This window comes from Polyodon spathula, chromosome 15 (genome assembly GCF_017654505.1).
Source record: "Polyodon spathula isolate WHYD16114869_AA chromosome 15, ASM1765450v1, whole genome shotgun sequence".
In the NCBI taxonomy this organism is placed as follows: Eukaryota; Metazoa; Chordata; class Actinopteri; order Acipenseriformes; family Polyodontidae; genus Polyodon; species Polyodon spathula.
The window spans coordinates 3,809,342-3,836,629 of record NC_054548.1 but is presented as its reverse complement, the minus strand read 5'-3'; the positions used below and the strand labels follow the sequence as shown (position 1 = coordinate 3,836,629).

Genomic DNA, 27,288 nt, shown 5'->3' with positions numbered 1-27,288 from the left:
TATCCCATCCATATATCACTATATCACTATCCCATCCATATATCACTATCCCATCCATATATCACTATCATCCATATATCACTATCCCATCCATATATCACTATTCCATCCATATATCACTATCCCATCCATATATCACTATCCCATATATCACTATCCATCCATATATCACTATCCCATACATCACTATCTCATCCATATATTACTATTCCAGCCATATGTCACTATCCCATCCATATATCACTATCCCCTATATCACTATCCCATCCACATATCACTATCTCATATATCACTATCTCATCCATATATCACTATTCCATCCATATATCACTATCCCATACATCACTATCTCATCCATATATTACTATTCCAGCCATATGTCACTATCCCATCCATATATCACTATCCCATCCATATATCACTATCCCATATATCACTATCCCATCCATATATCACTATCCCATATATCACTATCCCATCCATATATCACTATCCCATCCATATATCACTATCCCATCCATATATCACTATCCCATATATCACTATCCCATCCATATATCACTATCATCCATATATCACTATCCCATATATCACTATCCCATCCATATATCACTATCCCATCCATATATCACTATCCCATCCATATATCACTATCCCATATATCACTATCCCATATATCACTATCCCATCCATATATCACTATTCCATCCATATATCACTATCCCATCCATATATCACTATCCCATCCATATATCACTATCCCATCCATATATCACTATCCCATCCATATATCACTATCCCATCCCACTATATCCATATATCACTATTCCATCCATATATAACTATCCCATCCATATATCACTATTCCAGCCATATATAACTATCCGATATATCACTATCCCATCTAAATATCACTATCTCATCCATATATCACTATCCCATCCATAGATCACTATTCCATCCATATATCACTATTCCATATGCTTTTTAAAAACTGGCTATGTACAACTGAATACCTTCATTTGCATAAATATTGTAATAAATATTGAGTTGTAATAATCTATAATATGTATGAGATATGGGAAGCCTGATACTGTTTATTGAACCCAAGGGTAGAATTCATTACTTAGGTATACATGTATGGATTACTAGTTAAATACTGCCGTCCTCCCAGTTATAATGTAGCGGTCTAACTTATTTTAATAAAGTAAGACTGTTACTCTTACTTCCAAGCCTATTTTGGGTACAATGGGAGACAAAAAATGATTGCTTTTGTGATTCCAGTACAGCTTATCATGCATGCAGTCTCAAGACTTATAAATACTCCGAGGGCATCTGTTTATACAATATTGTTTTACAAAATATTTTTTTATTTTACTTTTTTTTAAAACTTTTTTTTGTGAAAGTTTGCAATCTGTTGTAAACCCTAGAGATTGCAAGTATATTTAAAAACAAACAAAAAAAAAAAGCTATCACTTTTCACCCCTGGTATAGAGAGTCCAAGCTTCCCTTAGTTGACATAGTAAAGCCAATAGATTAAGTTGAAGAGTGTAAATGCAGCTGGGAACACTACTCTTGACCACCTGTCTATGGCGTTCACATCAGTCAGATCTGGGATTTTGATTTTCAGCTGTGATGACCTTCTCCTCAGACGACTCTTCTTCAACTGGGCATTCTTGTCCTTGCTGTGAGGGGCCGTTGCATCCCGAGGCATGCTCTGTTTTCTGTACTGGATTCCTGAGTTGTCCAAGGCCATTGAGGAATTCCTGGACTCGCTAACACTGGTGGTGATCTCATTTCCTGCCACTTCGTTGTGAATCTCCAGACTGGTTAGTAAGATGTTGCCATGAGCGTCCATCTAGGTGGAAAAGTATATCAACATGTTATTATTTTGTGTAGGTTGTATAATTCAAGTATGAAATAGAGCAGATGGAAGATGATAGGTGTGACAAGTAATGCTTTACCACAAATAATACATCAAATAAAATAGTGCAATAAAAAAATAAGACAGCAATAAAAAAGACAGCAGTAAAACAGCAATGGAGTTGGATTGGGATCATCCAGCCAGTACATGCAATACTATTCCTTTATTCTTCATCACTTCTCTAAAGTGCATGTCTGTCAGGACTGATTAAGATCCAACAGGAATTCCACTCATTAGCCAGTCAAGAACATCACCATTGAGCTTATCCCAAGACTGCTTCTCTATCACTCGCTTCCAAACGGTCTAAATGAACAGGTATCCATCCAGAAGAAAACAAGAGAACATCTGTAAAGTTCGGTTTAAAGAAGGGGGTCATACTTATTGCCGACTGTGATCGGGGGTTCATAGGGGCAGTGCACAATTGGCTGAGCGCCTCCTGGGTATTGAGGGATAAGGTTGGCAGGTTAATTCTGCGGATCACAGCACACCAGCCACCCCTGTGGCTGATAGGTTGCCCGTGGGTCTACAGTTGAACCATTCAGATCTGTGTTGTCCTCCGGCACTATAGGTCTGGTGGCTTCGCTGTGGATCCGCAGTGTGAAAAATGATGGATTGGCAGGGGCACGTTTCAGAGGACGCGCGTTTCAGAGGACACGCGTCTCAGAGGACGCGTGTTTCAGAGGACGCGTGCTTCAGAGGACGTGTGTTTCAGCCGCCGTTTCCTGAGTCGGGGGGGGGGGGGGGGGGGGGGGTTGCGCAGGTGAACTGGGATAAAAACAATAATTGGACATTCCAAATTGGGGAGAAAAGTGGGGTAATAAACATTGGAGATGACTAAATAAAAAATAAATAAAGAAGGGGTCATACTGTACTGTACTTTACTAACCTACTAGTCTGTACATCATTGTGTAGCAGCGTGTGTGCAATGTCAAAAAGAATGTAATAGGGTTATTAGCTTTCACTTTTAAGAAGCTTGGGCTAGCGCATGTGAGATGCACATGACAACATGAACGTTTATCCTATAGTATGTTTGGAGAGCCAGCATCAATTTAAACACAGCTCATTCTTTACAGCTAGAGCCCCGTGAAATTATTTTTAGTTTTTATTTTTAGTTTAGTATTTTATTATTATTTTTCACAAATTTCATTTTATTTAGTTTTATTACAGATAAGCATTAGTAAAACAACTCAAATAGATGTATACCAATAATAGTATAGTATATATCGTGTTTTAACTGCATACATATTTTTTATTAAGTATTTTCTGCCTTTTTTTAGGACCTCGCACAGAAAAATAATTTAACTACCATATTTTATCTTGTTTTGTTTATTTCTAGTTGGAAGCTGGGGATACTCAAAGACATGTATTTGAGATGGAGATGGCATTTGTTTACTTCCAAATAAGAAAAGCACTGAGGTTTACATCTTACCAAAAAACAGAAAATAAAATCGTCCATTTTGTAAATGGGTCATCTATTATCATAGCATTGACTATATGAAGCAATTCTAAGCATCTTATACATTGATGAAAGATATATGAATAATTTTAGTTGGAGAAAACTGAGCATCAAAATAATATATATTACATAGCACAAGAGTTCTGGTACCTTTGAAAGAAAAAAAAGTAAACAGACAACAACCACAAAGCTGCATGAAATAAAATAAAACCCTGTGCACAAAAGCACACAGAGGAGAATCACATGAACCGGATTACACATTAACAACGGCACAATTAGACCAAAAAAAAGATGGAAACAGCATCTTTAAAATGGATGAAATTGATTCATTTTTAGAGGTGGTGTGATATGAGCTTTGCTCAGGGAATGTTTAAAGTGAGCAGGGATTGGTGGAGGACTCTTCCTCAGGGAATATTAACAGTTAGCTGGGATTGGTGTATGCCACTTCCTCAGGGAATGTTGATAGTGAGCTGGGATTGGTGGAGGACTCTTCCTCAAGGAATGTTTACAGTGAGCTGGGATTGGTGGAGGACTCTTCCTCAGGGAATGTTGACAGTGAGCTAGGATTGGGGGAGGACTCTTCCTCAGGGATGTTGACAGTGAGCTGGGATTGGGGGAGGACTCTTCCTCAGGGATGTTGACAGTGGGCTGGGATTGGGGGAGCACTCTTCCTCAGGGATGTTGACAGTCATTGCACACACTCACCGCGCACGAGTGTCGATGCCCTTGTACCTGATTGGACTGTTTGACTAATGGGTTGCAATTGCCTCCTTCCAGAACAGACTATAGTTAGAAAAAAAATAATAATAAAAAACAAACAAATAAAGAACATAACTCTTCATCTGCACTTTATTTAAGTATAATTCCCTATCTATCTATCTATCTATCTATCTATCTATCTATCTATCTATCTATCTATCTATCTATCTATCTATATGTAACACTTTACATTAAGTTTCTCTAATGAATGTGTATTTACATAGTAGTTACTTAGTAAATACATGTGTACTTACATATAATTACAATGTTATTATGCATAGTTAGGATATACTTAACACATACATCTTTTTGCACGATATATGTAAACACAATTGTATCAGACATTGATTAGGATTAGGGGGGTGATGGTTAGGGGTAGGGATAGGGTTATATCATGCAAAAAGATGTACACATTAAATACATTGTAACTATGCATGATATCCTAGATATATAAGATTCACATGCATATTGACTCGAATGGAGCTGATCCTGAGATATCATACATTGATTAGAGGAATCCTATATTAGTGTAGATCATATGTAAGTGTGTTTGAATTCATGTCACCTACAGTGCATAACATTAAACACATGCAGGACTTACTGGGGTCTGTGTCCTTGTGTTCTGAGCCCCAGCGCCTCTAAATACACCTGCTCTTTAACTCTATATGAATATGTTCCTGTGATTTGAACTGCAGATCCTCTAAATACACCTGCTCTTTAACTCTATATGAATATGTCCCTGTGATTTGAACTACAGATCCTCTAAATACACCTGCTCTTTAACTCTATATGAATATGTCCCTGTGATTTGAACTGCATATCCTCTAAATACACCTGCTCTTTAACTCTATATGAATATGTCCCTGTGATTTGAACTGCAGATCCTCTAAATACACCTGCTCTTTAACTCTATATGAATATGTCCCTGTGATTTGAACTACAGATCCTCTAAATACACCTGCTCTTTAACTCTATATGAATATGTCCCTGTGATTTGAACTACAGATCCTCTAAATACACCTGCTCTTTAACTCTATATGAATATGTCCCTGTGATTTGAACTGCAGATCCTCTAAATACACCTGCTCTTTAACTCTATATGAATATGTCCCTGTGATTTGAACTGCAAATCCTCTAAATACACCTGCTCTTTAACTCTATATAAATATAATGTTTTCCACAAAGGTGCTTTAAATACTATAAAGATGCAATGAAATATGATCTGTGAAAGAGCACCTTCACTAGCAAACACCAGGGTGGCACTGATCCAATGACACCTTCACTAGCAAGCACCAGGGTGACACTGATCCAATGACACCTTCAATAGCAAACACCAGGGTGGCACTGATCCAATGACACCTTCACTAGCAAACACCAGGGTGGCACTGATCCAATGACACCTTCACTAGCAAACACCAGGGTGGCACTGATCCAATGACACCTTCACTAGCAAGCACCAGGGTGCCACTGATCCAATGACACCTTCACTAGCAAACACCAGGGTGGCACTGATCCAATGACACCTTCACTAGCAAGCACCAGGGTGACACTGATCCAATGACACCTTCACTAGCAAGCACCAGGGTGACACTGATCCAATGACACCTTCAATAGCAAACACCAGGGTGGCACTGATCCAATGACACCTTCACTAGCAAGCACCAGGGTGGCACTGATCCAATGACATCTTCACTAGCAAGCACCAGAGTACATAAAACATTATAGTCACGTGAAAGTGTGGGCTTCAGAAGGCAGGGGATCTGGTTTGTACAGTACAACTCCTTTATAAGATTTTCAATTAAAAGCAGGCCTACAGCATCCCTTTATTAAAGTATACTTCTAATATGCTTTACCAGTATTCATTATGACAGCTGTTAGTCAAAAAGCAGTATGTCTTTCTCCAGAATAAAACAGCAGACTATATTGCCAAAGCTGTGACCAGCTGGCTACCCTTGCTGTGGTACACCCACTTCATCTCTGTCCACCTTAAACGTTCTGCAATTAAACTGGCTTTAGAGAACATACACTTATGTTTATAGATTTTGAATAATGGCCATTTTTACAATAATGATAATAAAAAAGTTAAACTGTGTTCTATAATATAACTGTTTTCACATGACGTATTGTATAAATGTAATAAAAAATACATGTGTCAAGTATAAAGCCATAGCTCATAAATCTACAAATGCAGACACTTTAATAATAATTGCAGCATGACTTATTGTGCCACATATATTTAATTTATCTTTGAACACTACAGACAAAGCCAATAAATAAATACTACAATAGTCTACATTATTTTCTGTAGATACCCTTTAAACAGTCTATTATAGAGCCTGCACATGATAAATAATGCCATACGCTTCACCAACAGTTCTTTAGTATTCACTATGAACACCAGGTCTTTGTGTTTGGAAAGAAACGCAATTATTAGGATTTAAAAGCATAAGGAAGCTGAGAACTCAAACTTCATAGAAGTAAGCATACCTCAAAGTTATGGTACTGTCTAGTGTTCATTTTTTGAAATGCATGAATGCGTTGGGATGTGAGATAAAAACAAATGGACTGCCCCTGACTGTGAACCTTGAACCATGTGGTCACCTGGTATGAGAAAGTGTACTTGCAGAACCTTTGTTGGTGTCATGAAGCTTTCAATTGATTCTTTTAGCAGCAGTTGCTAATGCATCACACCTGAACATATGTAATCAATTCCACTTGTGCAGCTGACACTTTTTAGTAACTGCCTTCATCAGCACACAACGTTGCAGCACATCTCATTAGCTTGTATAGAATGGCAAGAACAGAGGGAGCAAACTCATTGGCTAACAAGTGTTCTGACCTGTGCAGATGCCACCATACCAGCACAGCCTGGAACTTTGAGAACCATTCTGACATGTGTGGTTTATACAAATGCATGTGTACTTACACATAATTACAATGTTTGCACTTAATGTGTAAATCATTTTGCAGGACAGAACCCTAGTCCTTTTCTGATACATTAAATACATTGTATCTATGCACAAAAACACTAATTATGTGTAAGTGCACATGTATTTACAAAGTAACTTCTATGTAAAAGTGCTAGAGTTCTAGTCTGTATTTGTACAGTGCTAGAGTTCTAGTCTGTATTTGTAAAGTGTTATAGTCTATTTGTACAGTGCTAGAGTTGTAGTCTGTATTTGTAAAGTGTTAGAGTTGTAGTCTGTATTTGTAAAGTGTTAGAGTTCTAGTCTGTATTTGTAAAGTGTTAGAGTTCTAGTCTGTATTTGTACAGTGCTAGAGTTCTAGTCTGCATTTGTACAGTGCTACACTTGCATTCTAAGTGACAGAACAGAACACACTCTTACCTTATTGCCTTCATATTTGGACCGGTCATTGTTGGCCTTTTCTATCTTCTCTGCAAGTTTCTTCTGTAACTGTGGGCCTCTTCCAAAAAAGATGTAGTTGACGAAAGCATACTCCAGTAATGCCAAGAAGACGAAGACGAAGCAGCCCATCAGATACAAGTCTATAGCTTTAACGTAGGGGATTTTGGGCAAAGTTTCTCTGAGGTGAGTGTTGATTGTTGTCATAGTGAGTACAGTTGTAATTCCTAGAAAACAAGCATTGAAGTTGGTCAACAGCCTTTTCATCATCAGCATCATCATCATCACCATCATCATCATCATACATATATGAACTCAATAAGCAACCTCTGTGTGAGATTAAACATTTAACAGCACTTGAAGAGTGTTAACCCCCATTGCTGGCTCTTTGAAGATACTGTTACCCCACATCGCTGGATCTTTGTTCTGAAGACACTCAGTTACCCCATATTGCTGGCTCTTTGAAGACACTCAGTTATCCCACATTGCTGGTTCTTTGTTCTGAAGACACTCAGATACCCCACATTGCTGGTTCTTTGTTCTGAAGACACTCAGATACCCCACATTGCTGGTTCTTTGTTCTGAAGACACTCAGTTACCCCACATCGCTGGCTCTTTGTTCTGAAGACACTCAGTTACCCCACATTGCTGGCTCTTTGAAGACACTCAGTTATCCCACATTGCTGGTTCTTTGTTCTGAAGACACTCAGTTACCCCACATCGCTGGCTCTTTGTTCTGAAGACACTCAGATACCCCACATTGCTGGCTCTTTGTTCTGAAGACACTCAGTTACCCCACATCGCTAGCTCTTTGTTATGAAGACACTCAGTTACCCCACATTGCTGGCTGTTTGTTCTGAAGACACTCAGTTACCCCACATTGCTGGCTGTTTAATGACACTCAGTTACCCCACATTGCTGGCTGTTTGTTCTGAAGACACTCAGTTACCCCACATTGCTGGCTCTTTGAAGGCACTCAGTTACCCCACATTGCTGGCTCTTTGTTCTGGTAACTGGGTGTCCCTAATAAGGTTGAACTGAAAATCATTTTACTGTATCAGTTTCACAGAATCTTGTTTTGAACATCAAGCGGCAACTTTTCAAGATTGCTTGCATTTCAGCTAACTCAAGATTCAATACAGTACACTGTTAATGTGTATAGCTGTGAGTGCTCTGTTAGACTGGATACAATACATGCTGTTAGTGTGTATAGCTATGAGTGCTCTGTTAGATTCAGTAAGGTGCACATATATGAAAAGGGTACAGTACAACAGCGTATTTAATATACTTGCATTATGCTCTTTCCGATATTTCTGCATTGTTAAACCCTTTTCCCTAATGTTCAAGGTGACTGTGCACAGTTTATAAAGTATCAAGCACAGAGTATTGCAACCCAGGCACAGAGTATTGAAACCCAGGAACAGAGTATTGCAACCCAGGCACAGAGTATTGAAACCCAGGAACAGAGTATTGCAACCCAGGAACAGAGTATTGCAACCCAGGCACAGAGTATTGCAACCCAGGAACAGAGTATTGAAACACAGGCTGTTTATAAAGTATCAAGCACATAGTATTGAAACCCAGGCACAGAGTATTGAAACCCAGGCACAGAGTATTGAAACCCAGGCACAGAGTATTGCAACCCAGGAACAGAGTGTTGCAACCCAGGCACCGAGTATTGAAACACAGGCTGTTTATAGTGTATCAAACCCAGGTGCTGGATTCACACCCATTCTGCTTGAAGAGTTGTATCTAACATGCTGAATTTCAGACTGTTTAAATGCCATGATAATGTGTGTGGTGTGTGGATGACAAGACTTTGGAGATCACCTATACACATACATACAAAAAAAAACAATCAGATACACCTTGCCAAGTCACAATGATCTGGAACACACAGGGAACAGGGTACAGTATTGGGTAAGTCAGCAAAATCAATTCAAAGCAAAATGAGTCCCATTGAAGGAGGTCCAACTGTAAGAGTTATTCCACATTCCCATTAGCCAACATTAGGGCACTCCTATGCAATTAGGCAACATTAGGGCACTCCTATACAATTAGGCAGCATTAGGACACTCTTAGGCAAGTCTATTCCCTAACAGGTGTGATAAGCAGGTCTAAAATAAGTGTGTACATCATAACAAATCTGGGACCCTATTCTGGAGTCAGTTCAAAGAGCCAGGCACATTGGAAGGGAATGAAACAGCTTGGATGGTAGAACATGACCAAAACAAGCAGCTGCAGTCAGGACATGTGGATGTATTCTGCTCAGTCACATTCTATCAGACATTCATTCTGGAATATTCTTTTTAGAACACAGGCTTCTAAAAAGACCTCTTAATTCCTTCATGCCTCTTATGTACCGGTATGCGTTGAATACTACCCCCAAATTATGACATGAAGTTTAACAAGAAAAGCTGAAAGAGTAACTGAGCCCTAGAGTCTGTCCCTCTTGAGATATATATATATATATATATATATATATATATATATATATATATATATATATATATATATATATATATATGTGGATTTAATCAATTAACGATTAACCACACCTGTGGGCTTTGATCCATTAAAAATGAATGGATTGATTAATCCTGTCTACCTGAGTGCAGTATCAATAAACGGTGCGTGAAGAAGAAATCTTGACAAATGGTGGAGAGTACTTTCTGGAAGGTGTACCCAACATCTCAGAATGACGAGAAAAAGAACCCAGCTTGCAACATTTGCTCATCGGTGCTTTCCTTTCACAGCAGTACTCTACGTATAATGGATCATCTTAGTCGCTAGTAAGTAGATTTTATTTTTCAACGTATTCCTTTCAAATGGTATCAGCAAATGAATATTGGAAACCTTGTTTGTCTGAGAAAGCTAACTAGTGTACTGATTTAACAACAGTGTATGTAGTTACTGTTTGCTGTTAGGAGCATTGAAACAGAAACACATTTAGAAATGTATAAGCTAAAGAAATTAGCTGGCATTATGTAACATGTGCTGTAAATAGCATTATGTTAATACTGTAATTGACTTCAATACAGTTTCATATCACTAGCAAACAGGTGGGATTAATCAGGCTGTCTTCCCTTCCTGCTGTTTGATCCTCCTCCTCTCAACAATAACCACAAGGATTTTTCTTGAGAAAATGCCTGGTTGACAAACATCTGTTGTCACTCTGGGCTGATGAAGAACCTGTGAAGCAGAAAGAAAACAAGCAGCAAAGCTTTGAGGTCTGGTAGCACAGTTTGTAATATTCATTAGCCTTTCAACTCAGGAGGCCTTGGCTTAAATATGTGACACTATTGGTAACACTTTGCATGAGGTGTCTCTAATTACTGTGCAGTTACTTAGTAAATACATGTGTGCTTACACATCATTACAGTGTTAGTATGCATACAATGTGAACTGTGACGAAACCTGATATTAACATTAATTACTTTATTAGATTCTAGGGTTGGATGGGATATAGATTAGGGAATATTGCGACCAAATGATTGGCTTTATGAGTTCAATAAAGATTCTGCTATAAATGTATATGACTTAGTAGTAGTAGAATTATATACACATTATAAATTACATGACTTAATACATTACTTACCCAGAAAATCAGTCCATGCTCTTGAAATTGCTGAAGCTGTTCTTCTTCCACACATGTATGTTGTTTTGTGTTGGTTGGCTCCAAATAAAGTTCCTTGTGTTTCGTCATCATTTCTTGAAAATTACATTGATGACTCATTTGGATTAGGCTGATTCCTTTCTCTTTATACTGTATGATTGATTGTGATCAGTGTGTTTGTATTGAGGAGGGGAGGACAGTATTAGATATATACATGTCTTTATACTGTATGATTGATTGTGATCAGTGTGTTTGTATTGAGGAGGGGAGGACAGTGTTAGATATATACATGTCTTTATACTGTATGATTGATTGTGATCAGTGTGTTTGTATTGAGGAGGGGAGGACAGTATTAGATATATACATGTCTTTATACTGTATGATTGATTGTGATCAGTGTGTTTGTATTGAGGAGGGGAGGACAGTGTTAGATATATACATGTCTTTATACTGTATGATTGATTGTGATCAGTGTGTTTGTATTGAGGAGGGGAGGACAGTGTTAGATATATACATGTCTTTATACTGTAGGATTGATTGTGATCAGTGTGTTTGTATTGAGGAGGGGAGGACAGTGTTAGATATATACATGTCTTTATACTGTATGATTGATTGTGATCAGTGTGTTTGTATTGAGGAGGGGAGGACAGTGTTAGATATATACATGTCTTTATACTGTATGATTGATTGTGATCAGTGTGTTTGTATTGAGGAGGGGAGGACAGTGTTAGATATATACATGTCTTTATACTGTATGATTGATTGTGATCAGTGTGTTTGTATTGAGGAGGGGAGGACAGTGTTAGATATATACATGTCTTTATACTGTAGGATTGATTGTGATCAGTGTGTTTGTATTGAGGAGGGGAGGACAGTGTTAGATATATACATGTCTTTATACTGTATGATTGATTGTGATCAGTGTGTTTGTATTGAGGAGGGGAGGACAGTATTAGATATATACATGTCTTTATACTGTATGATTGATTGTGATCAGTGTGTTTGTATTGAGGAGGGGAGGACAGTGTTAGATATATACATGTCTTTATACTGTATGATTGATTGTGATCAGTGTGTTTGTATTGAGGAGGGGAGGACAGTGTTAGATATATACATGTCTTTATACTGTATGATTGATTGTGATCAGTGTGTTTGTATTGAGGAGGGGAGGACAGTATTAGATATATACATGTCTTTATACTGTATGATTGATTGTGATCAGTGTGTTTGTATTGAGGAGGGGAGGACAGTGTTAGATATATACATGTCTTTATACTGTATGATTGATTGTGATCAGTGTGTTTGTATTGAGGAGGGGAGGACAGTGTTAGATATATACATGTCTTTATACTGTAGGATTGATTGTGATCAGTGTGTTTGTATTGAGGAGGGGAGGACAGTGTTAGATATATACATGTCTTTATACTGTATGATTGATTGTGATCAGTATTAGATATACACATGTATGTTATCTTTCAGTTTGGTGTTTTAAACAGGAACTAAGTGAGTCATGAGAGTGGAAGTCAATATTAAATAATTCCAATCTGATACAATCTAATGCTTAGACGAATGCCAATAACTGAAAAACGAACCAGCACTTTGTGTCTGTGATTGCACCTGCAACTTGTTACAATGCTTACTTATATTCTTGGTGACAATAATAAAACAAGGTTCTGTATAAAGAAAGTGCTCTGAAGCTCAAAATATAGCTGGTGTTTTGGCTTTGTTACAGCCAGTTATTAAATTCATGGCAATGCAAGTGTTTCATTTTCATTCTGTTTATCTGTCAGCCATGTAAACTGCCTAACAATATCCTGCCAGCTAAATACAATGCCAGCCTCCTTTCTAAATATAGATCCCGTGTTTACTAGTCTGTTGGATTCTCTGTGAAATGCTTACATGCTTGCAGATACTGACACTCCTGCCCACACAAATGACCCACACAAGTATTGCAACGCTCCATTGCAAAACAAAGTGAAATCGAGCATGCTGGATGCAAGTTCCAGCACACACTGTACACTCACATTGTTGTTACTCATTCCATGCATTTACTTATTGCCATGAGCAAGTTCCCATCGCAGAGTATGCTTTCCCCTTCATATACAGGGTGTGCTGTTTAGATTTTGGAGATGATCTGATCAAAGATGACTGACATCTTCATTGTTTAACTTGAATGCGGTTCATACTTGTTTTTGTATCTTACTGTAGACGTATTAAACATACCTAAAGCAACTCTTGCAGCGGATGCATCGTAATTGATCCAAAATGACACCCAAGACAGAATGGTAATCAGAATTGAGGGCATGTATGTCTGAAGGATGAAGTATCCAATGTTTCTCTTCAGCTTGAAGCTGAGAGACAGTCGTGGGTAGGCACCTAAGGAAATAAGATTGAAGAAAAGAATCAGTTTTCTTCAAGGAGAATGCAGGCATACAGAATGTTTTGTTTCAGTTTCCATGGAGACAGCAGTGTATTGGGTTTATTGCTATGGCAACTATAGCATACTTGGTCGTGAATTGCACAATACATTGTCATTTCTTAGCCCTGAGTACTACAGAATATCGAGTGGGAAAGGATAGATTTTCTTGAAAAGGTATATTTTGAATATTATGCCACTTTTTTTTTTTTTTTTAATAAATTTAGTCATGGCCAATGGTTTTTAACCACGGTTTTCTCCCCAATTTGGAATGCCAAAGTATTGTTTTTATCCCAGTTCACCTGCGCAACCCTCAAAGACTCAGGAAACGGAGGCTGAAACACTTGTGAAATGTGCTCCTGCCAGTCCATCATTATTCACACTGAGGATCAACAGCAAAGCCATCAGACCCATAGTGCTGGAGGACAACACAGATCTGAATGGCTCCACTGCAGACCTGCAGGTGCCCTATCAGCCACAGGGGGCGCTGGTGAGCGGTGAACCGTGGATTGCCCTGCTGACCTAATCCAATTCAATTCAATTATCCGCCGACTCCTAGGAACCCCCAGTAACGGTCGGCAATAACATAGATTCGAACCTGAGATCTCCAGGCTATAGGGTGCATCCTGCACTCCACGCACTCCAGTATCTGAAGATGGAACAATGCTAATCAAAGGATTAATGCTCCAGTATCTGAAGATGGTACAATGCTAATCAAAGGATTAATGCTCCAGTATCTGAAGACAGAACAATGCTAATCAAAGTGTTGTAATGCTCCAGTATCTGAAGATAGAACAATGCTAATCAAAGTGTTGTAATGCTCCAGTATCTGAAGATGGTACAATGCTAATCAAAGGATTAATGCTCCAGTATCTGAAGACAGAACAATGCTAATCAAAGTGTTGTAATGCTCCAGTATCTGAAGATGGAACAATGCTAATCAAAGGATTGTAATGCTCCAGTATCTGAAGATAGAACAATGCTAATCAAAGGATTAATGCTCCAGTATCTGAAGATAGAACAATGCTAATCAAAGGATTAATGCTCCAGTATCTGAAGATGGAACAATGCTAATCAAAGGATTAATGCTCCAGTATCTGAAGACAGAACAATGCTAATCAAAGTGTTGTAATGCTCCAGTATCTGAAGATAAAACAATGCTAATCAAAGGATTAATGCTCCAGTATCTGAAGATAGAACAATGCTAATCAAAGGATTAATGCTCCAGTATCTGAAGATAGAACAATGCTAATCAAAGGATTAATGCTCCAGTATCTGAAGATAGAACAATGCTAATCAAAGGATTAATGCTCCAGTATCTGAAGATAGAACAATGCTAATCAAAGGATTAATGTTCCTGTATCTGAAGATGGAACAATGCTAATCAAAGGATTAATGCTCCAGTATCTGAAGATGGAACAATGCTAATCAAAGGATTAATGCTCCAGTATCTGAAGGTGGAACACATTTTACAATTTTATAACCCTGACATTTAGCCTGAAAAACTAAATCAATATAACTGTACTGCAGTGGCGCATTTCCGCTACAGAAACCTCATTATTTCAAACACCCAATTGAAAGCTAGCTGGCTTACCTTAGATGAATTGCAGTCGACGTTTAAAAACCCCAGCATTAGATGCATGCCTTTATTCAACATCTAAATAAACTGCAAGCACGTCTGGGATTTTGCAAAGCCAACAGGGAGCTGTTCTTTCTCTTATTAAAGGTAGATTTTGCAAAGGTAACAGGGAGCTCTTCTTTCTCTTATTAAAGACAGATATTTTATTTAGCATCATGTAATCAAAGAAACTAGAAAATTATATTGCAAAAGCCTATCAGAAACCATAATAGTTGCACAGTATGTCATGTTACACTTTTCAACATGTCACATGACAAAAACACTTCCTCTACAACTACATTTTTTATTTCTTATTCTGTCATATCATTTCCATTTCTGTTCATAATTTGTGCTTTGAAGGGATAGAAAGGAGCATCAGGTATTCATCAGTTGTTACCTGTGGCAAAGACGACATTGCGAGAGACCAGCCTGTATTCCACAATGGAGAACTGAGGCAGCTCGATCCTTCCCACCCCAGTCACAGCAGAGTCTCCTCCTCTCCAGTAGAACCCGATATCATCTGTTGTGTAGCCATCTGCAGTACAAACACACACACACACACACACACACACACACACACACACACAGGTTAAAAAACAGGGTACCCTGCCCTCTCTGTGATGTGTGGTACCCTGCCCTCTCTGTGATGTGTGGTACCCTGCACTCTCTGTGATGTGTTATGCACCAGGTCATATAGATTCAACCCTGGTCAAGTGTAACTATCCCTGGCTCCTTCATGACAGGAGTTAACAAAGACTTGGCTCTGACAATGTGGTAATAGAACACAACAGCAGTGCTCTTATACTGAAGAAAGAGTTTACCTTTAGGGCATGCATTTCTCTGGAGGTTACTTACAGCTTTCTATTTCCAGTGTGCAGTTCTGTTCATCCAAGGGGTATCTCCGCAGATCCATCATGCAGGCAGCTGTTGTTGTGATTCTGAGTCAAAGCCACAGTTATACATATTTATATATCAAAGTGTAACAGAGGGCATTATTTTTCTTGCTGTCTCCATCCACATAGCGGTGACACAGAACTGTACATTAAGACCTACAGTACACTGATATCTACAGTCTTGTTTCCAGTGACTTAATCAAAACCATAACAACATACGCTTTACAGTATACATGTGTGTGTGTTGCTTTGATAGATAGATAATATACTAGCTCAGTCTACTGGGTGAAGACTCTGGAGGCATTCAAGCAAAGCCAGTCCTGCAGAGCTGAGGCAACAGTGTCACAGCACAGCCTATTTCCACAGGGATTCTGGGTAACCAACTTCTTGCACCTTTCAGGAATCTTGCAGTGAATCAAGCTGACATATTTTTTGTAAAAATGATCATCTGTGCTTCTGAATTAGGTATTTGGGTATTCCATCCCCGTCTCAGAATGAGAAACTAAGACAATTACTTAGGAGAGTAACTGAGTCAGACTGGGGCCAATCAGTTACACTGGGAGAGAGAGAGAGAGAGAGAGAGAGAGAGAGAGAGAGAGAGAGAGAGAGAGAGAGCGAGAGCTTTGGCTTTGGTGTACAGAGACTCCATCTATGTTGTCTCGTTTGATACAGTAAGTAGTTTGAAAATCGAAAGGCAACAAGGGGCTAAATGCTGCTGCAATGTTCCGAATGATCCGAAAGGTCTGTTGATTTGAAGAATATGTAAAGATATATCAGCAGAAACAAACATTTTTGACCCTTATATGACCTTGTATTTGGTTAGTAGTTGTTTTTGTTTTTGATCTTTAATGCTGACCAGGTATTCTGCCAGGGCGTGTGGCCCGTTCAGACTCGGGTAGCACTGTGTCTAATTTATGCTGTGGTTTGACTTGGCTCTCCAGTGTATCAGGTATTCTGCCAGGGCGTGTGGCCCGTTCAGACTCGGGTAGCACTGTGTCTAATTTATGCTGTGATTTGACTTGGCTCTCCAGTGTATCAGGTATTCTGCCAGGGCGTGTGGCCTGTTCAGACTCGGGTAGCACTGTGTCTAATTTATGCTGTGGTTTGACTTGGCTCTCCAGTGTATCAGGTATTCTGCCAGGGCGTGTGGCCTGTTCAGACTCGGGTAGCACTCTGTCTAATTTATGCTGTGGTTTGACTTGGCTCTCCAGTGTATCAGGTATTCTGCCAGGGCGTGTGGCCTGTTCAGACTCTGGTAGCACTGTGTCTAATTTATGCTGTGATTTGACTTGGCTCTCCAGTGTATCAGGTATTCTGCCAGGGCGTGTGTCCCGTTTAGACTCTGGTAGCACTCTGTCTAATTTATGCTGTGATTTGACTTGGCTCTCCAGTGTATCAGGTATTCTGCCAGGGCGTGTGGCCCGTTCAGACTCGGGTAGCACTGTGTCTAATTTATGCTGTGGTTTGACTTGGCTCTCCAGTGTATCAGGTATTCTGCCAGGGCGTGTGGCCCGTTTAGACTCTGGTAGCACTCTGTCTAATTTATGCTGTGGTTTGACTTGGCTCTCCAGTGTATCAGGTATTCTGCCAGGGCGTGTGGCCCGTTTAGACTCTGGTAGCACTCTGTCTAATTTATGCTGTGATTTGACTTGGCTCTCCAGTGTATCAGGTATTCTGCCAGGGCGTGTGGCCCGTTCAGACTCGGGTAGCACTGTGTCTAATTTATGCTGTGATTTGACTTGGCTCTCCAGTGTATCAGGTATTCTGCCAGGGCGTGTGGCCTGTTCAGACTCGGGTAGCACTGTGTCTAATTTATGCTGTGATTTGACTTGGCTCTCCAGTGTATCAGGTATTCTGCCAGGGCGTGTGGCCCGTTCAGACTCGGGTAGCACTGTGTCTAATTTATGCTGTGATTTGACTTGGCTCTCCAGTGTATCAGGTATTCTGCCAGGGCGTGTGGCCTGTTCAGACTCGGGTAGCACTGTGTCTAATTTATGCTGTGGTTTGACTTGGCTCTCCAGTGTATCAGGTATTCTGCCAGGGCGTGTGTCCCGTTTAGACTCTGGTAGCACTCTGTCTAATTTATGCTGTGATTTGACTTGGCTCTCCAGTGTATCAGGTATTCTGCCAGGGCGTGTGGCCCGTTCAGACTCTGGTAGCACTGTGTCTAATTTATGCTGTGATTTGACTTGGCTCTCCAGTGTATCAGGTATTCTGCCAGGGCGTGTGGCCCGTTCAGACTCTGGTAGCACTGTGTCTAATTTATGCTGTGATTTGACTTGGCTCTCCAGTGTATCAGGTATTCTGCCAGGGCGTGTGGCCCGTTCAGACTCGGGTAGCACTGTGTCTAATTTATGCTGTGATTTGACTTGGCTCTCCAGTGTATCAGGTATTCTGCCAGGGCGTGTGGCCTGTTCAGACTCGGGTAGCACTCTGTCTAATTTATGCTGTGGTTTGACTTGGCTCTCCCAGTGTATCAGTTATTCTGCCAGGGCGTGTGGCCCGTTTAGACTCGGGTAGCACTGTGTCTAATTTATGCTGTGATTTGACTTGGCTCTCCAGTGTATCAGGTATTCTGCCAGGGCGTATGGCCCGTTTAGACTCTGGTAGCACTCTGTCTAATTTATGCTGTGGTTTGACTTGGCTCTCCCAGTGTATCAGGTATTCTGCCAGGGCGTATGGCCCGTTTAGACTCTGGTAGCACTCTGTCTAATTTATGCTGTGATTTGACTTGGCTCTCCCAGTGTATCAGGTATTTGTTTTTCAGGGCAGTGGTTATTGTAGATAACTCTTTCTTTCTTCATTTTGGGCTGGCTGATAAAGGATTTCATTAACCTTTTACTTTTGCACTCATGTATCTTTGCTTTACTATCCTGTCACTTGAAAACCTATTGGGAGTTAAACATCATTGTATTTGCATTGCCTGTTTTCACTACACATGTACTATAACTGCAGGGCATGCCTGATGTTGCAAACTGTATCATAAATAAAGCAGACCTGACTGTTGACAATGCCTGTAAGATTAAGAAACAGTGCGCCTGTCACATGATCTCTGCAGGCTTTTCTACCGCTACAGGCTGGAGTTATGCAATGCTTCTTGCAAAGGCTTTGTTACAAAAACAAGCTCTGCAGATGCAAATATCAAGAGCACTTTAGACAAGACCAACCTCAGGCCGTACAGCACTGTTCCATCTGGATGAAGCCGAATCATCCGGTTCTTTACAGTGACGCCGTGCACAAAGGACTTCTTGTCGTTTAGAAAGTAGGTGTCGGGGACCCACAGCTGATCAGCCACCCGGTTATCAAGTGTTAAATTGAGAGGTATTCCCGAGTAAACCAGCCTCTTGTCCCTCCAGTACTGTTGAAAGTACATGGTCAAGGTGTAGTCCTGGAATGCAAAGATGCAAAGGAGGGTTACAGAGTTGCAGAAACAACTGTTTTTTTGGGGTTTTTTTTGCTGCTGCTTGGTTCCAAGGAGGTGCTGTTATGTCTTTATTTATTACACATTTCACACAACCTTACTGTTAAATAGTGGTGGCACACACCCCACTGTTAGTATTACAGCTGTTGTAATATTAGTGTTAGGGTTAGGGTTCTAGATATGTGCTGCAGAGATACCTCTCATTGTTTTAAAATGCTGTCTCATGTGTTCTTTGTGGGATGACAACACCAAAGGTGAAAGCATATGTGTACATGAAAGTTTCTGTAAAGACAATGCCTGTAATGAAAGTGGGCAACACTACATGAAGTGTCTCTAATTACTGTGTATTTATATAGCAGTTACTTAGTAAATACATGTGTACTTATACAGTATACAATGTTATTATGTAATTAGAGACACTTAATGTTAAATGTTACCTGAAAAGGTTGTTTAAAATGCCAAAATGTAAAATAAATAAAAAAAAGTAGGATTTCAATTCAACCCTTTTTTGATTGTAACTTGTGAAGCTGTAGTGCAGGCTCATACTATACTTTCATGTGCAGTATTTTCAGCTGCTGTAGCGAGCTGTACTTGACTGTGTCCAGAACTATCAGGAGATACCTTTAACACTCTATTTGATTTTACATTTCCATGCAATGGACCACACTGCATATAAAACATAGCCCCCTGTCTCAATTCATTATGAACATGCACTGTAACCCTATAGCAGTGTTGTTTATGTGGTGTGCAACTCTCATTCATATACATTGTTCTACAGACACCTTCCACTAGTCCCCGCTAGTGCATGTGAATGAAAGCAGTAAGCCGTACAGTACACACACAGGCTTGCAAATACTCCGAGATTTATTTATAGACCCGGCTGGTCGTGTCTTGAAGGACTGGGTTGTGTGTTTCAGTCTTGCCTGGGGTCTGTGCTCTTCACAGGCAGTGCACTGTAATTCAGACGCAATGTATCGCTCTCTGTAACTGAGTTGCTTCAACCCAAATATTTACACCCAAGCAAAGTAAGCAGGATTTGTTTTTCATTAGCTTTAGATTCATGAGGATCAAAAAGCAGATCAGAGATTTAACAGCTTTTGGCAGCTGCTGTCTGGTAAATACTGGACTACTGTTATACCCCACACTGTTAACGTGTGCCTTCTTTCTATAACTAATCTGTTTATGAATGACCTGCTTCGAGAGAAACTGCAGTCTGCTAACCACTGAGGTGTGTGTTAATATACACACAGAAGTCAGGACTTGCTGGTAATGAGTTATTTAGTAAATGTAATTATCCTGAGGTCCTAATGGAGCGTGCTCACACTAATAAAGCCATCACAGTAAACACAGATGTAAGGTATCCGGAAACAATCTGGAAATTGCATTACAGCCGTTTTTTTCAGTTATTTTTTTCTAAGTTTTGCTCTGTTAATGAGGAGCAGTGTAATGTGTCCTCTCTGACTTCCTCCCATATACTGCACCTGCCCATCTGCATGCAGTTTACCCAGAACACCCTGTCTAAATAAAGCAGACCATATTATTTCCAGGTCATCTTTACATTAAGCGTCTCTAATTGCTGTGTAATTAAATATTAGTTACTTAGTAAATACATGTGTAGTTACACAGATTAAGTCAAGTAGACAGCCATTTGGACAAACGCCTTCATTAAGTATAACCTTATACTGTAAAAATTCTACAATGTACTCAGCACGTGTGTTTGCTAGGATTAATGTTGCACTGATTTCCCCTTTGCACCAGAGCTAGTTACACAATTTACAATGCCCATGACAAAGACACACAGATCTCATAAAATTGCATACAATAGACAGGAAAAACACTGAACAGAAATGTAAAGCAACTCCTAGTACTGATGACTACAGCTAAGATGGGGAGAAAAAGCAGAAACCCCTGAATAGCAGAGAATAAGAGCTGATAAAGAGTTTTCCTAGACCTGCTGACTGGAGCAAAATGCCCTGCTGCTTTTAAAAAGCCAATGCCTTCTATTGTACCAGGGAAACTGTTAGTGCTCACCACCTTCAAACCCAGAAAAACAAGCACTTGAAATAGGTAAATATACCAAAGTGAGAAAATACTAATTAATGAAATCAATGCACTCATTATCTCCTCATACGGTTTAATAGCTTGCTATCAACCACTGAGTTTCAATAACGGTGTGCGCTGAATAAAGGCATCGAAGTAGAAGAGTTATATAAATAAACCCAGGTCTAAAAGAGAAGCGGCTACTAACTGAAGCAGTGCTGCTGGGATATTTGGTCGTGTGTTTAAGATATTTGGTCAGTGTTTGTAGGATATTTTGTCAGTGTTTGCAGGATATTTGGTCAGTGTTTGTAGGATATTTGGTGAGTGTTTGTAGGATATTTGGTCGTGTGTTTAGGATATTTGGTCAGTGTTTGTAGGATATTTGGTCAGTGTGTTTAGGATATTTGGTCAGTGTTTGTAGGATATTTGGTCAGTGTTTGTAGGATATTTGGTCGTGTGTTTAGGATATTTGGTCAGTGTTTTTAGGATATTTGGTCAGTGTTTGTAGGATATTTGGTCAGTGTTTGTAGGATATTTGGTCAGTATTTGTAGGATATTGGGTATTGTGTTTAGGATATTTGGTCAGTGTTTGTAGGATATTTGGTCAGTGTGTTTAGGATATTTGGTCAGTGTTTGTATGATATTTGGTCGTGTGTTTAGGATATTTGGTCAGTGTTTGTAGGATATTTGGTCAGTGTTTGTAGGATATTTGGTCATGTGTTTAGGATATTTGGTCAGTGTTTGTAGGATATTTGGTCAGTGTGTTTAGGATATTTGGTCAGTGTGTTTAGGATATTTGGTCAGTGTTTGTAGGATATTTGGTCAGTTTTTGTAGGATATTTGGTCGTGTGTTTAAGATATTTGGTCAGTGTTTGTAGGATATTTGGTCAGTGTGTTTGTAAGATATTTGGTCAGTGTTTGTAGGATATTTGGTCAGTGTATTTAGGATATTTGGTCAGTGTTTGTAGGATATTTGGTCAGTGTTTGTAGGATATTTGGTCAGTGTTTGTAGGATATTTGGTCGTGTGTTTAGGATATTTGGTCAGTGTTTGTAGGATATTTGGTCAGTGTGTTTAGGATATTTGGTCAGTGTTTGTAGGATATTTGGTCAGTGTTTGTAGGATATTTGGTCAGTGTTTGTAGGATATTTGGTCAGTGTTTGTAGGATATTTGGTCGTGTGTTTAGGATATTTGGTCAGTGTTTGTAGGATATTTGGTCGTGTGTTTAGGATATTTGGTCAGTGTTTGTAGGATATTTGGTCAGTGTTTGTAGGATATTTGGTCAGTGTTTGTAGGATATTTGGTCAGTGTGTTTAGGATATTTGGTCAGTGTTTGTAGGATATTTGGTCAGTGTTTGTAGGATATTTGGTCAGTGTTTGTAGGATATTTGGTCAGTTTTTGTAGGATATTTGGTCAGATAACAAGGGTTTTTATGACCACGTGCTGCTGAATGCCAAAGTGATTTGAAATGGGTGGAAGATGGGTGGGCTGCACTCAGCCATGGGTTAAACACTCAGAGCCATGGGTTAAACACTCAGAGCCCTGGGTTAAACACTCAGAGCCATGGGTTAAAAACTCAGCAATGGGTTAAACACAGCCTAGTTCTCAAGGCTACTTGACCATTAGTTGACTAGAATTATCCTTTGCATAGTGTAACAGGATGGATGCCTGATAACTACCTAAAAGGAAACAAAAATCAAGTCACTAGATCCACATAATAACTGATACTAAAGCACAGTGGGGTCCGAATTGACCCCCGGTTACCTTATGAGGGTTAAAGCACCCTTGAGTTGTATAGAAATGATATCCCAGTTTGAACATAACATACTGGAAACACATTTCAGTTTCTTCTACACTATCAATAGGAGTTCCAAAAATGATATGGACTAGCATTACAGAGGCATGACTGGTGCACATATAAGTAAACACACACACACACACGCGCACACACATACACACACACACACACGCACACGTCGTGCTGTTCCTACTTCATGAAAAGACCTGCGGATAAAGAGGCTGCTGCAGCAGTATTCTCATGTTTAATAGAGGTGCTCTCACAAAAGTTTGAAATTGCACGTGGCAAGTCTAATTATGCCTTGTACTGATCTGACAACAGTTAAAGATTGATTAATGAAAGTTAAAAAAAATCAGCAAAAGCCTTTCTGCTTTCCGTCCACGGTGCACACTTGCACTAATAATAAAAATAAAGTAATCTGTTCATAAGTGTGCTGAGTATTGCACTTACTCACAAGATCAAATCTGAACAAAAGGTGGTAGCTATTTTACTATGCCTGAATTTTCAAAGGCATAAAACCATATTGCACCTCCCTCACTCACCTCTGTTCAGGTTCATTCTGTTGTAATATAAGGATTGATTAGTCCCATAGAAAGATAAGTACTCAACCAATATATTTCCTGTGAATGCTCCACAGACGGTTGTATAGGGTAAGAAAAACACAACAGATGCTTTAATGTATACCTACATGAGCGTAGGGACTGCTCAAAAAAACTCCTAGGATCTGTGCACCAGTGAGATCTTAATGTACTCGGGAACCTCTTCAGCTGGAAATACCAATTGCTATCTTTCTCTCTCTAATGTTTTATCAACTAGACTAATTAGACTTCATAGACTGTAATGCATCTCTATATAATAATGTAATACCAGGCACTATATCACATAACAGCAGTGACAGAGCTTCATAATATATTGAAATTGCTTTTCGGTGTTTACTAATTCTTTTAAACCTTCATCCTTAATGATGCTGACTGATAGCTAAGCTCATTTCATTGCCTTAAACATCTGCTCTCATCAGCTACAAGCAGCTGATTATTCAAAATAATACCGGCTGCCTTCTCCAAGTACAACTGCTGTAGGTGCTGCAGCTATATTTTAAACTGCTCAAAGTGTTCTCTGTCATCCTTTCTGTTCAGCTATATTTTAAACTGCTCAAAGTGTTCTCTGTCATCCTTTCTGTTCAGCTATATTTTAAACTGCTACAGCGTTTTCTGTCATCCTGACTGTTCAGCTATATTTTAAACTGCTCAAAGTGTTCTCTGTCATCCCGACTGTTCAGCTATATTTTAAACTGCTCAAAGTGTTCTCTGTCATCCTTTCTGTTCAGCTCAAAGTGTTCTCTATCATCCCGTCTGTTCAGCTATATTTTAAACTGCTCAAAGTGTTCTCTGTCATCCTTTCTGTTCAGCTATATTTTAAACTGCTCAAAGTGTTCTCTGTCATCCTGACTGTTCAGCTATATTTTAAACTGCTCAAAGTGTTCTCTGTCATCCTTTCTGTTCAGCTATATTTTAAACTACTTAAAGTGTTCTCTGTCATCCTTTCTGTTCAGCTATATTTTAAACTGCTCAAAGTGTTCTCTGTCATCCTGACTGTTCAGCTATATTTTAAACTGCTCAAAGTGTTCTCTGTCATCCTGACTGTTCAGCTATATTTTAAACTGCTCAAAGTGTTCTCTGTCATCCTTTCTGTTCAGCTATATTTTAAACTGCTCAAAGTGTTCTCTGTCACTCAAAGTGTTCTCTGTCATCCCGACTGTTCAGCTATATTTTAAACTGCTCAGTGTTCTCTGTCATCCTTTCTGTTCAGCTATATTTTAAACTGTCTTCTGTCATCCTTTCTGTTCAGCTATATTTTAAACTGCTCAAAGTGTTCTCTGTCATCCTTTCTGTTCAGCTATATTTTAAACTGCTCAAAGTGTTCTCTGTCATCTGTTCAGCTATATTTTAAACTGCTCTGTTCAGTTCAGCTATATTTTAAACTGCTCAAAGTGTTCTCTGTCATCTATATTTTAAACTGCTCAAAGTGTTCTCTGTTCAGTTCAGCTATATTTTAAACTGCTCAAAGTGTTCTCTGTCATCCCGACTGTTCAGCTATATTTTAAACTGCTCAAAGTGTTCTCTGTCATCCTTTCTGTTCAGCTATATTTTAAAACTCAAAGTGTTCTCTGTCAATATTTTCTGTCATCTCTGACTGTTCAGCTATATTTTAAACTGCTCAAAGTGTTCTCTGTCATCCTCTGTCACTGTTCAGCTATATTTTAAACTGCTCAAAGTGTTCTCTGTCATCCTTTCTGTTCAGCTATATTTTAAACTGCTCAAAGTGTTCTTTCTGTCATCCTCTTCTGTTCAGCTATATTTTAAACTGCTTAAAGTTCTCTGTCATCTTTCTGTCATCCTTTCTGTTCAGCTATATTTTAAACTGCTCAAAGTGTTCTCTGTCATCCTTTCTGTTCAGCTATATTTTAAACTGCTCAAAGTGTTCTCTGTCATCCTTTCTGTTCAGCTATATTTTAAACTGCTCAAAGTGTTCTCTGTCATCCCGACTGTTCAGCTATATTTTAAACTGCTCAAAGTGTTCTCTGTCATCCTTTCTGTTCAGCTATATTTTAAACTGCTCAAAGTGTTCTCTGTCATCCTGACTGTTCAGCTATATTTTAAACTGCTCAAAGTGTTCTCTGTCATCCCGACTGTTCAGCTATATTTTAAACTGCTCAAAGTGTTCTCTGTCATCCTTTCTGTTCAGCTATATTTTAAACTGCTCAAAGTGTTCTCTGTCATCCTTTCTGTTCAGCTATATTTTAAACTGCTCAAAGTGTTCTCTGTCATCCTTTCTGTTCAGCTATATTTTAAACTAAACTGCTCAAAGTGTTCTCTGTCATCCTTTCTGTTCAGCTATATTTTAAACTGCTCAAAGTGTTCTCTGTCATCCTTTCTGTTCAGCTAAACTCAAAGTGTTCTCTGTCATCCTTTCTGTTCAGCTATATTTTAAACTGCTCAAAGTGTTCTCTGTCATCCTTTCTGTTCAGCTATATTTTAAACTGCTCAAAGTGTTCTCTGTCATCCTTTCTGTTCAGCTATATTTTAAACTGCTCAAAGTGTTCTCTGTCATCCTTTCTGTTCAGCTATATTTTAAACTGCTCAAAGTGTTCTCTGTCATCCCTGTTCAGCTATATTTTAAACTGCTCAAAGTGTTCTCTGTCATCCTTTCTGTTCAGCTATATTTTAAACTGCTCAAAGTGTTCTCTGTCATCCTTTCTGTTCAGCTATATTTTAAACTGCTCAAAGTGTTCTCTGTCATCCTTTCTGTTCAGCTATATTTTAAACTGCTTAAAGTGTTCTCTGTCATCCTTTCTGTTCAGCTATATTTTAAACTGCTCAAAGTGTTCTCTGTCATCCTTTCTGTTCAGCTATATTTTAAACTGCTCAAAGTGTTCTCTGTCATCCTTTCTGTTCAGCTATATTTTAAACTGCTCAAAGTGTTCTCTGTCATCCTTTCTGTTCAGCTATATTTTAAACTGCTCTAAAGTGTTCTCTGTCATCCTTTCTGTTCAGCTATATTTTAAACTGCTCAAAGTGTTCTCTGTCATCCCGACTGTTCAGCTATATTTTAAACTGCTCAAAGTGTTCTCTGTCAGTTCAGTCTGTCATCCTTTCTGTTCAGTGTTCTCTGTCATCCTTTCTGTTCAGCTATATTTTAAACTGCTCTTAAAGTGTTCTCTGTCATCCTTTCTGTTCAGCTATATTTTAAACTGCTCAAAGTGTTCTCTGTCATCCTTTCTGTTCAGCTATATTTTAAACTGCTCAAAGTGTTCTCTGTCATCCCGACTGTTCAGCTATATTTTAAACTGCTCAAAATCCCGACTGTTCAGCTATATTTTAAACTGCTCAAAGTGTTCATCTCTGTCATCCCTGTTCAGCTATATTTTAAACTGCTCAAAGTGTTCTCTGTCATCCTTTCTGTTCAGCTATATTTTAAACT

General features: G+C 39.1%; 1 protein-coding gene across 1 annotated transcript in view; it reads right to left on the bottom strand.

The window, feature by feature from the left end:
• Positions 1-938: 938 nt before the first annotated feature.
• LOC121327460 (gamma-aminobutyric acid receptor subunit beta-3-like) overlaps positions 939-27,288 on the bottom strand; it is a 61,852-nt gene continuing 35,502 nt past the window's right edge. The window contains exons 4-9 of the mRNA XM_041271511.1: positions 19,215-19,435; positions 16,010-16,092; positions 15,552-15,689; positions 13,344-13,496; positions 7,487-7,731; positions 939-1,858 (exon numbers count right to left, since the gene is read on the bottom strand). Of these exons, the coding sequence (XP_041127445.1) occupies positions 1,511-1,858; positions 7,487-7,731; positions 13,344-13,496; positions 15,552-15,689; positions 16,010-16,092; positions 19,215-19,435 (1,188 nt within the window). The 3' untranslated portion in view covers positions 939-1,510. The remainder of the gene's footprint in view (positions 1,859-7,486; positions 7,732-13,343; positions 13,497-15,551; positions 15,690-16,009; positions 16,093-19,214; positions 19,436-27,288) is intronic.